General features: G+C 34.5%; 1 protein-coding gene across 4 annotated transcripts in view; it reads left to right on the forward strand.

Moving 5' to 3' along the window:
* ROCK1 (Rho associated coiled-coil containing protein kinase 1) overlaps nucleotides 1-12,114 on the forward strand; it is an 83,066-nt gene that overhangs the window by 20,153 nt on the left and 50,799 nt on the right. For all 4 annotated transcript variants that reach the window (XR_002467409.2, XM_021551565.3, XM_021551566.3 and 1 more), the window contains exon 2: nucleotides 11,744-11,825. Coding sequence is in view for 3 of the 4 variants with exons in the window: in XM_021551565.3 (XP_021407240.2) it covers nucleotides 11,744-11,825 (82 nt within the window). In the remaining variant the exon portion in view is untranslated. The remainder of the gene's footprint in view (nucleotides 1-11,743; nucleotides 11,826-12,114) is intronic.

The following is a 12,114-nucleotide window of genomic DNA, read 5'->3' on the forward strand; positions in this document are numbered from 1 at the left end:
ATACTGGAAAAGTTTTCTTTGCTGGGGTAAAAATCATACAGAATTTGGATGGAAGTAAAAAGTCGCCTTTCATTCCTTTTAGATTTATTTTGTAGAAACCACATTTTTATCAGTTTTGCTCTCTGCTCAATGAGAAATGACAGCTACTCAGAATGGTCTGTGGGATGGAGGAACAGAAAATATCACATTAGTGCACTCTGATTTGTCTCAGGATTTGTGGCAGGATTTTATGGTGTGACAAAAATATTACCTGCCCTCATCTCCTGTAGAGATTAAGTTAATCAGCCCAGGCTCAATCTTGCTCCCTTGTAAGGACAGGCAAGAGAGACTTTGACAAGATTCCATGGTTGTGGCAATGGTCCAGACAGCCCTGGCTCTCTTTCCTCTTTGGTTAAGATTTGTTTTCTCCCATGTTCTTAATCCAGAGGAAAATCATGCCTTTGAGTATATGTATCAGTCTATTGTATCCTGTTTGGGTTGGGGGTGATTTTCTCAGGTTCTGGAGTGCTATGTAGGAAGAATGGTATTAGGGAGGAGTTTACTTATTCTTTTGATGTAGCTGGAGAAGTTGGTAGAAGAGTTGCTTTTACAATTATTTCTTAGTATTTTAGTATTTTTCATCCTTATGATTGCAGTATATGAGCTTGGTAAAAATACACAATGTTGTAGAAGTTGAATACCACTGTTTTATGAAGTTCTGCCCTCTGTGTCTCATGCTTTAGCAAGTGTATTAGGAATGCATGTGTCATGCTTGAGCAATGAAAATGTTGGGAAAAAACTTCTTTCTTGGTGTATGGAGTCAGTAGCTCTAGTTTTCCTCAAACTTTAGTCTCAAAGCTTGAAAAGGAACAAAGAAAAACTTACTTGCATGCCCCTGACTATCTTGTAAACGTGATAAATCACAACATCTTTGGACTTCCTTGAAACTGAAAATGTTGGATCATCTAATGGATTTCTAACACTTCCTCTTCTCCTCTAGTCTTGATATATTGTACTTGAAAACCCAAGATAAACCAGCTTATATTGTTGCAGTATGACATGTGGTAAAATCCTTACTGATTATAATGAAAGAGACTTGCAGTTTGTAGAAATCCACCCTTAAGTTTTCATGGACAAGCCTTGGTTTTGTTCTGTCATTTCAGTACTGGAATGTGGAACCATGCTTTCATGTAGATTTTTGGTTTTATAGTTACAACTTTGTTTTTTCACATGCAGTCCAAAGCATTCAGGATTTTAGTCATGATTCTGCTGTGGTGTCAGAAAAGGTAAAAAGAGTATTTAGAGATTTGGTTTAAATCAGAGAACTGTAGAATGGTTTGGGTTGGAAGGGACCTTAAAGATAATCTCGTTCTACCCCCCCTGCTATGGACAGCCACTTTGCTCTCGAGCAGGTTGCTCAAAGCCCTGTCCAGCTTGGCTTGAAGACTTTCAGGGATGGGACATCTACAACTTCTCTGAAAGCATCTATTGGGAGAGAATTTTTGACCTGAAAGTAGTCACTATTAGTGACTTGAATATATACTTAAACATTCTGTATTAATTAAAATTGTGTTATTCGTGGCATTGTCTGTATATGCTACTATTTTTCCTTCAGGTGGGTTTTGAAAGACAGCTTGTCTCTTCACACTTCAAAAAAAATTGCTTAAAGGTAACGGGTAAAACATGTTTTTTTATATTTATAAATTTAATTCATTGGGTTCTGAACTCTGGAAACAATTTGTTAGCAGAACTGTTTTGTTCTACATTAACAGTGAATAGCTCCCAAAAATGTGGAAAACTTGCCGTTTTGTTCCTGTTAGTTACAAAATCCTGTTAATTCTTATGAATCTAAGTGGTTGGAAATAGAAATAACTTGTTTATATCTAAAATAATTTTCATGGAATTTTATAACCTGTTTTAAAAATAACATTATTTGAAAGTAATTTTTTGTGAGTGTATTCATCATGGAAAAAAGAACAAATATAAAAATACATTGGATTATGCATACAGACATCTTTTTTATTGAAAGTGAAGTTTTTATTTTAATTGATTCACAAAAACGTCTATGGGCTTCACCAGGGTTTGCAATACTAAACTGCCTAATGATGCACAAATTCTTAAATAGCATTAAGTTCTTGTTTAGTTGCATATTTCAAATATCTGCTTGACGTGTGATTGCTTGTGCTGGAATGTTTATTGCAGAAATGTAGTGAGAGCTCTGACAGGAGATTGTGCAATCAAAGAAGCTTCTCAGAGTTGATTCCTTGCTTCAATTTGCTCAACTTCCCATATTTTTTGTTTTGCAGACTGGTTAGCATGTGACACTAAAGGAAGGCATATTGCTTTACAAATCAGTATTTCAGTTTTTACAGAGTTTTTTTACTATAATTCTTTCATAATCTTCATTTTGGGACTTTTCTCATGGCTATTTGCCTCTAATTGTAGAAGTGTTTTGACTTGTAGAGTTTTAGGGAAGAATTTCCCTTTTGGTGGTGGGGAAGGGGAGATTTTGTGCAGTGTTTCCAGACTGCTAGAAAAATGATGATGTTCCCAGTCTTTCTTGAAAAGTTATTCAATTAATTGTCTGTACTCTGTTTAAAAAAAATAAGTACTTTTGTTCTCAGCGTCTGTTTCCAGTCCCTGGATTATTTTTCTGTAGGGTGGATTTTATTACTACCAGAGGGGATTTTTTCCCTTGCTACACCTTTTTAGAGTCTTTTTGTAAAGCATAATTATTGAGCTAATATAATCTCCAGAGACCACGCTGTCAAAGCTAAAGACAGAACTTTCCTTTTTATTGTTGTATAGTTTATTTTTTATATCTGTAGTTAGCATTTAGTTATGTTTGCAGCAAACATCGTCTGGGTCAGATGACAGCAGGTTCAGTATGGCTACTAAGTTATTGTTGCTTTTCAGAAAAGTTAGTATCCTTTCCAGTGAACATTGCATCCTTTAATGGCAGTATTTTTTGTTTGTTTTTCATAGCAGAGGTATCACTTTTCAGGCAAAAGGGTGGTGGGAGATCTAGAAGCAGCAATTTTAGCTATTGATGGGAGAATTTGCTCTAGTTTTAGTGTAATGTAAAGCTGAGAGATCTAAAGTTGCTTTACATATTTGACAACTTTTACAAGAGCTAAAGCAATTTTATTGATGTTGTTTGCAATAATTCCTATGAACATGTTGGTGTCTTGCTAATTCACATCTTGCCCAAATGACAAAGGCTTACTTTTGGAAATCAGGTTTCATTTCATGGATACCTGCCTGGAAAAAAATCTCAAGGCAGGCAGCAATTTCCTAGGCAACAGATGTGCAGAGGTTTCTGCTTCCTTTGGTAAATACCACTGTTTCTTAATGGAGTTGTGCAGTTTCTTTTCTTTTGTTGAAGTCTTTACTCGACTCCTTACAGGTTGCTGCAAAAGAAGCCTTAGACTTTTGAGTTGGGACTGGACCAGTTTGTCTTCATTCTTTCCTATCTCTGATCTGTCTTTATACATTTTGTCGAAGGGAAGTTATGTACCAGTATTTGCATCCATAGTGTTAATTTTTATCCATGTTACTTTTGCTTTCTAATGAGCGTTTCTTAGAGTGTTGACTCCCGTTGATCTAAATTGGTAGTTTTGAGTGTTTGTGTTTCAAATGAAAAGGCTGGGACTCCCAAATCAGAACAGCAGATCTCTCTGCTGCCTGTGGAAGAATCTGCCCTCACAGGATAGCCAAGAAACCTGTGGGGACCTCAAAGAGCATTTGCTGATGTAATTTACAAGTGATGTTTGGCTTTAAAAAAAAATTGAATAGTTACCTTATATCTTAGTATCTTATATCTTAGTTGAAGGAACAGGGCTTGCCTTATATTTTTGGTTAGTGCCATAACATAGGAAAGTGGAAAGGATGTGAAGTCACTTTTTTCCACCACGAGGTATTTCTGTGGATAGCGTGTCAGGTTGTCTGTTCATCTCCAGTTTCAGTTGTTACAGTAGCTGGGAACTCTAGACCTGTGAGGCATTTCCTAATGCCAAGTGCTGCAGTGGCTGTGGGATGCTGCTCCCATGGTGACAAACATCAGTTCTCCTCCAGGATTCTCCAGGACTCCTACTTCTTCTAACACTATTTAAATATATATGTTTCAGATGTACTTGTGTTGATCACATTTAATACAGTTTTCTTGAAAAGGATGGTTTTCTAATGGAATGAAGCTGCAAGGATCCAGTGGTCTCACTTGCTGTGAAATGAATCAGTATAATTTGACTTAATGACAATCAGCTTTTACTCCTATTACACATCTTCCTGAACTATTTTCAAATTATATGGTACCTGTTTTCTGTCTAGATTTTACTGAAATTCATTCTTGGTGCTATATTGGTCTATGTTCTTCATCATCCTGAAAACACTGCTCTCTCATCTGATGGCTGTTCCTAAAGATGCAATACTAAGAGGAATTAATTCTGATGACAAATTGAAATAATAAAGAAGTAATGTAATAAATTGAAGTTTGTATGTAAAGACTATTGACCACAAGAAATTATGCTATTGTAGTAAAATTAATGTTGTAATATAGTGTTAGAATTTGGAGTGGAAAGAAACATTTTCTGGAATGCATCTTCAAACAATGTCAGTTTTCCATAATTTTAGACATAAGATAGTCTCACGAATAGGAATCATTCAGAACAGATCTAGTGATTCAAAATTTCTCCATCTAGTCAGTGGACAGAGAGGGGCTGCAGTGTGAATGATCTATGACTTACCTTCTCTTTTAGCGAAAAACTGATGAGGTGTGTAGTGGGTGCTGGCAGTACTCCTGCATGCTTACTGTATATAGGTTGATTTCACAGATTTGCACTACATTTTGTTTTAATTTATTTTAGGAGATGCTTCAGGTGGTAAGATACATTGCTGGAGTGAAGAAACAGCACCATCTAGAACTGCTTGTGAACAAAAATTACTAATTAGAAAAATTAGTAATGCAAAATTACTACTTGCATGTATATCTGTCTGTAGACTTGCACCTGAGGTTTTCTAAAGTGCTAATATGGATATAACAATATTGAGAGGCCTTTTGGCTCTGGTGTTAAGTTTCAGTGGGTATTTTCATGTATGTGTTTATGTATATCAATATAATTTGAGATACTTGTATTGATTTTGAATCTGGTGAGTCATGTAGGAAATGTATATTCCAGGAATTTGTCAATACAAGTGTTGAACAGCTACTGTTGGAACAGAAGGCAAGTAAATGTACTTATACATGGTAGCACACAGAATGTGGGTGAAGTTTGCAACTAAACTTTGAATAACCCTTCAAAATGGTCAAAATGAAAGCAATAATCCATATGCTTTCAATAATGCTGCCTTGAATTTTCAAGATCTCCTTATTTAGGTGTTAAATCTTCACTGAGTCAAACTCTTTGCTCTTTATTGAGGTAACCCCACTCCCAGTATTTCTTTTTGAAAGGCTATCTGTTTAAGCAAATTCGCAAGAACTCCTAGGAGTATGCAGGATGCTAGGAAGGAAGGAGCTCTATAGAGTTCTGTCATGCTGAGTGATGAATCAAGGGCCTTTTACTCAGGCTCATATGTCAGTTTGTGTACTTCGCCTGTTCTAACAATTTAATGAAAATTCTTAAGTGAAGTGCTTTAATTCTGTCTACATTGTCTTGTCCACTTTAAAGATGAAGTCTTAAATTGCAATTTTCTCTTTTTTGGACAGCAAGATTAATCAGCGTGATTAGCTTAAAATGTAACAGGATCTTTTGTGTGCTTGATTAGAGATAGATAAATGTAGCACTAATGGCATAGTTGACCAGAGAATTATGTGTGACAGGACATTATTGCGAATTGTGCAAAACAAGGTGAATCAGGTTTGTTGATTTGATAGTAAGGGGAAAGATCATAGTGCTATAGAGTTAGAAAAATGGCTACAATACAGGGAACCAAAATACAGATAGTTAAGAGTTGTAGATCTTAAGACTTACTTTTGTCTATTTGAAAAAGGAAAAGTGATGAAGAGTTTAAATGTGGGTAACTGCCAGTCTGTCCAAGGAATGCAAATTTTGTGTGCTGGTAATACTCATTAAGTATTGTTTTTAGTGCTTTGAATGCTAAATAGATAGTAAAATAATCAAGTGTCTCAATAACAAAGTTTCACATTAATTTCATGCATTTTTATTTGTAATAGATGATACTGCATTATAATGAAATGTGTATAAATCAAATTTCAAAATACAAAACTGCTATAATTGTCCCCTGATGTCGATAATTTACTGCATTTTCTACTTCATATCACTTATGAATCTTGAGATAAGTTATGCTAAATTGGAATTGGTTGATAGTGTATATTTTCAAACACTCCTATAAAATTATATTAATATTAATGGATACATCTGAATGAAACCAGCATTGCATAATTGTACTGAGTTTTGAGATTAGGAAGTGTAGTAGCAGAGTGAAGAACTCTAGTACAGTCACAGTAGTACTGGCAGTTTGATGCATTAAAACTTCGGAATTAAGTATAGATCAAAATTTGCAAAAAATCCAGTTAATATGAAACTGCTTAAGACAAACTGAAGTAAACCAGTCCATTTTAGATGAATCAAATGAAAAGAAGTTGTATGCTATGTTATGCTAACATAACAACCTGAGAAATTCAGTGTTAATAGATTGTATAGTTAATTTGTGTGTTAATAGTAAGTTTTATTTTTCAGCATTCTGTATTTTTAGTACAACTGAAGGAAAGTAATGGCAATCCACTTGTATGGATAGATGAATAGATGGAAAGTTGGTGATCAGTCTTTTCAGAACAGATTGGTTTAACAGGTGTGTGGTATTTCACAGTCCTAAGGGATCTAAAATGGTAAATAATGATTAATTTATGATAGTAGAGCAGTAAAAAGTAAAGATCTAGCAAAAAAGAAGAAATTAATAATTTGTACCTGGCTGATTAAAAGTGGTAAATAAAATTAATCTTTGAATGTTGATTGAGTGCATGGGAGAAAAACCTCTCATCTTTATGGACTTACGTTGAACTAGCTTTGATTTGTAGTGGCTAGTTTTGTGAAAGAATCAATCTAGTACATAGTGACTATAAAAACTAAGCAGACATTTCAGTGAAGAATTGAAAATATAATGAAGCACAGAACAGGAGCTGCTGTAATGCATTGTGTAGCTACGGTGTGCTCACAACTTAAATAGAATGTGCAGTTTCTCCACATGTGCCCCAGTTAAAAAGTTCATAGTGGAAATAAATCACCAGAGGGTGCTGATGATAGGAATTGAAATAGCTTTCATACAAAGATAATTGGAAGAGATTTGGCCAATGGTGAAATGCTGCAAGTATGTAAAGCTGTGTCTTGGGGGAGATGGGTAAAGAGTCATTGTCCCTTTTTTGCTTGAAGAGTGGTAAGCTCGAGATGAGGTACACCTCCATATAGCCTATAGTTGGTGGAATTCATATCTGTGCAATGCTGTAAATGCAAGAAACTAAAACAGGCAGAGAAAACATTTAGACAAAAATCACCAAAGAAAATGCTGCCTAGGAAATTTTTATCATAGTAAACTGTGATAGTGCCATTTCTGGCTCACACATACAGCTGAGCAGTGCTTGCTCATATCTTCTTTTCTGGACACTCTTATTGTCACCTCCAGAGCCAGTCTATGCATCTAGACTAACCTTTGGTTTTATTTGGTATAACTATACCTTTTAAACTTTCAAAATGGTGTAGTAATGAATTAAATTAAACCAACAGAATATGTGGAATTGTTGGTTTTGTAAGGAAGAACTCTGTAATGACTCACTATTGTGCCTTCTTTAAAATTTAAGGATCAAATGAGGTCTTTTAAAGAGATAATGAAATTATTGATGATTTCATTGAATGAATGTGATATAGAAAAGGCTGTATCAGACCATGAAACTGATTGAAGAACATTAGAAATGAAGTTTTTCTCCTGTTCTTTTTAAATCACCTCTGAAATACTGTTACCATGTAAGTGGAGGTGTAAACCAATTTATTTTAGTAATCTAATTTAACTGTTAAGGAAAATGTCTGTGTAGGCCTGAAAACTAAACAGGAAAATTGGTCTGTGATGACAACGTAAGGTAGAGCTTAGTGTTAGCTGAAAATACCTCTAAGCCACAGTATATATTTCCAAGAAGTATGCAATGTGTTGTATTTAAAGATGATGCATACATGGCACCCATCCAAGTGGAGGAAAAATCCATCATAAAATTGAGGCTGCCTTATTTTAATACAGTGCATGGAATGATTGGAGGTATGGTTGCCTATTATAATGACATCTTGTCATAATTTAAGAGGAGAAGAGTATGGCTGCTATAGGTCTTGATGGAAAGATGATGTCCCTTCCTTTCTGTATTGGCAAAAAATTCAGATGACATATTGAAAGATTGACCGAGACGGAATGAAGAAAGGTGAGAGATGAGCTATCTCTGCAGCCGCTGGCAATAATGATCATGTCTCATTTAGACCTTACTTACCCTGTCTCTGCAAGCCATTATTTCTACAACTCCACAGTACGTTCCCATCTTTCTGACCCTCACTACTTTGAACCAGCACTCACTTTGAGCTTGTATACTTCTCCCTGTTTGTCCACTAGTGATACCATTTAAAAATAGCCGTGCTTCTGTGCTTCCCTTAGTGCTGGGACAGCTTGTAGTGTTTGCAAGTTCTGCTTTAGCTAATGTAAGTGAAATAGGCTGTTTCATGTTTTATACTAGGTATCCCAAGTATTTTACTTCCATTAATTATGATTCCATAAAATTGCTTCAAGCTTAGTCTTGCATTTGCAGTCTGACAGTAAAATATTACCAAGGTCTTTTTTTTCTTTAGAAACTTACTTGAAGTGAAGAAAATAATTATTTTGAGAGTTAAGGATTTGCAAGTCTCTTAATTATAGAATATTACCCATCCTCACCTTTTTTTAAATGGAACTTTTGAACCAGGTTAGTTTATTCTGTGGAAGAGCCTTTTAAATAAGCAGTTCTTGGCATGTAGCTTCCTTTGATATTGTTTGCATGATCTTGAAATATGATTTGAAATGAATGGAAGATCAAGAACTTGAATCTGTATTTCAGAGTTGTTTAGTTAAGTATTTTAATTGATAGAGTTCATATCTAAGAACTGGAAGGTGAAGAACAGGACAGGGAACATTGTACATGGTGAATTCTGAATTAAACAGTATTGAAATTTGCTTTGCTTGTTAAAAGTGAATGTGTATACTTTTTCCCATCTTTAAATTAAAACTTTTAAAAATAACACAACAAAATACCTAACATGTTTTAGACACCAAGGAAACCATGAAGTTTTCTCTACTTTATATTTCTTTAGGTATGGACTTATATTTTAGTATTTTGAAAGAAAAAGCATTATAGAAAAGTAAGATTGATGTTATAAATTTAAACATTTTACAATTTTTTTGGTATATTTTTGTATTTGGTGTTTAAAACTTTCCTTCCTAGAAAGAAAAAGAGTGAATTTTGGCTTTTGAAGCAAGCCCTGAATAGAAACAGATAATTGCACAACCCCAGAGACAACCAGGATTTGAGATTTTTGTGCTTCTGCTTGGCATGTGGAAGTTTTGTGTTAGCTCTGAACCTGGATAAATCAATTGACTTTACAGATTGGAAGGCTTCGCAGCACATTGAACCCCAGATTTTGACAGTTCGTTGCCATCTCTAATTTGCTTTTAAAAACTACTGGATAGGATCCAGCAGCCTCCTAGCTGGTGTTTTCCTACTGCTTCACACAGTATGGAGATAAATGCGCAGAAGCTACTGGTGGACTTTGTACTGCTGTGCAAGCAGTTATTGTGGTTCTCTGTTGAATTTATTCAACAGAACCAAAGAATTTTTTTTCCTGGATTTTGTGGATATTTACCATGTATCTTTGGAAAAGATGTCTTTTAGTAGTTTGCAAAGTATTTCTCACTAAGTTACAGTTACCCTGCCTGCATAGCTTTATTTCTGCATTTGTCTTGAGTCCAGATTGTTTTTGGCCTCTTACTCTCTTATTTCTACTACTGACTGATTTAATGTTGTTTCTTAGCTATTTGCTTTCTTTTTTCATCATCAGTGTCAGTTCAAAAAGATGATCTTTTAATGCACAAAGTGCAAAACCTGACTTTATTTTAGAGAAGTGAAAGACTGTGATGCTTTTCTTGATTTGTATAGTTTCCATTTTAGCATATCTTAGTTCAAAATGAGCCACTGTAGGCAGAGGTAGCTTAAAAAAAGTTATGTTTTTATGAAATGGACAATTTTAATAATATTCAGCCTTTGAAGTAATTCTGATTTACCTTGCAGCTACCCGTTTTCAAATTCTAGCATGATTTTACTGCTTATTATATCTGAAGTAAATAATTTTTATCTCACCTACTTTAAAACTGAAGACTGCAAGCCAAGAAATAATTTTGATTTTGGTAACACTTGGGATTTTTTTATAGTTAACAGTCAGTCCTAAAGACTAAGGTGAAAAATACGTTTGAATTTGAAGTGAAAGATCAAAGACTAATATTTCAGTCTAAATGAAATGTGTTCTCAACTATATATTTCTGGAAAATAAGCTTTCAAAAAGCTTATGGTCTAGCTTTTGTTCAGGCATAGTTACTTGATATACTTAACAAAGACTGATGGATCAATTTTCAATTCTTAAAAAAGGATAGAAAAATCCTTTTAAAAGCTGAAAGCAATCAAATTAGGTCTAGTCAGATCTGAACTGATCAAAGATATGACTGGTCTAATATCTCACTCCAAGCAGGTTAAAAATAGGTAACATAAACACCTAGCTATGAATGGACAAGTAAATAGCAGTACAGTCTCTGGCATGCTTTGGTAACATCCATGAATTTTTATTTTAAGACCTTTGTCTCTGTTTTTGCAGTTGTCACTTACACAGTACTTACCTGACAGAGAGAAAGGACTTCCCAATGCACTTTGATTCTTTGTTACATAATTCCTAGAATACTTGATCATTTTTCAGTCAAGGTTGTATCTGTGGTTTTCAGCCAAAAAACTGGGTTTAATCTTTCTCCTAGAAGATGCTACCCATTGAGGAGTCATTTGTACCTAGTGACAAACTTAGACTTAAACTGTAAGTCATAAAGGTCACAGCACTTTACAAGACCTTAAAACTATCTCCTTCTTTTTTGTATTTTTCTATTGGTTTTTTTTGGTTTTTTTTTTTTTTTTTTTTTTTTTTTTTGCTTTTGTTTTGATAGGGTTTTATGCTGTGATAGTAGTGCCAGATGGGCTCGTGGTGTTTGTTTCTAGATTTAAGTTGGAATGTATAAAGCCAAAATCTTGTTCATGAGCATTCACGCTGAATTCAATGGATAAAATTCAGGGGTTTTATTCTGTGAATTAATTTACTGTCATTGTCCTATTTGCCAGTTGCTATTTCATGTTCAAGTACCTACTGTGTGATGCACTGTGACTTTTTAATATTACTGAACTTCATTAGAACTGCTATTTGTTCTTTTTGTATTTGAAAAAAGTAATTATTTTCATGTAACTATGGAGCTAATTAGGATAATAATACATAGAAGTATATGGAATTAAATTTTGATGAGCCTCATGGAAGTGAAGGAGTAACAGCTGTTTCACATAACTGCTAACAGTCATTAAATAAATGTGAATGATTTCATTTGCATGGAAGATTGATAGGGACAACTGGGTTTTTATCTTGGCCCTTCAGTTAGCAGCATGTATAATTATTTTTCAAAATACTTAATTTTGTTTGTTGTTTTGTTTGGTTTTTTTCAGGATGGATTAGATGCTTTGGTATATGACTTGGATTTTCCTGCCTTAAGAAAAAACAAGAACATTGATAACTTCTTAAACAGGTGTAAGTATTTAATGTTTAATTTACTAAATAATAGAAGTCTGTAATATCAAAAAGAAAGCATCTGTTCTACCTCTTTGAAAAGCAGCTAGGGATTTGGAGTGCATTGGGTTTTTGGGTGCAAATTGTTTTGAGTGCAAGAATCTTATTTATTGGATGCAAGAGTCTTATTTATTTATTTCCCACTGCGAAGTGACAGCTGTCTATGCAAATCTCAACCCCAGCAATTGAATGTCCAATCTGTTGCCCCTGTAAGTGGCACAAAGCCTTTTAAGAGAAAGGCCTCTTGTCT

The sequence above is a fragment of the Lonchura striata genome, chromosome 1, assembly GCF_046129695.1.
Source record: "Lonchura striata isolate bLonStr1 chromosome 1, bLonStr1.mat, whole genome shotgun sequence".
Taxonomy (NCBI): Eukaryota; Metazoa; Chordata; class Aves; order Passeriformes; family Estrildidae; genus Lonchura; species Lonchura striata.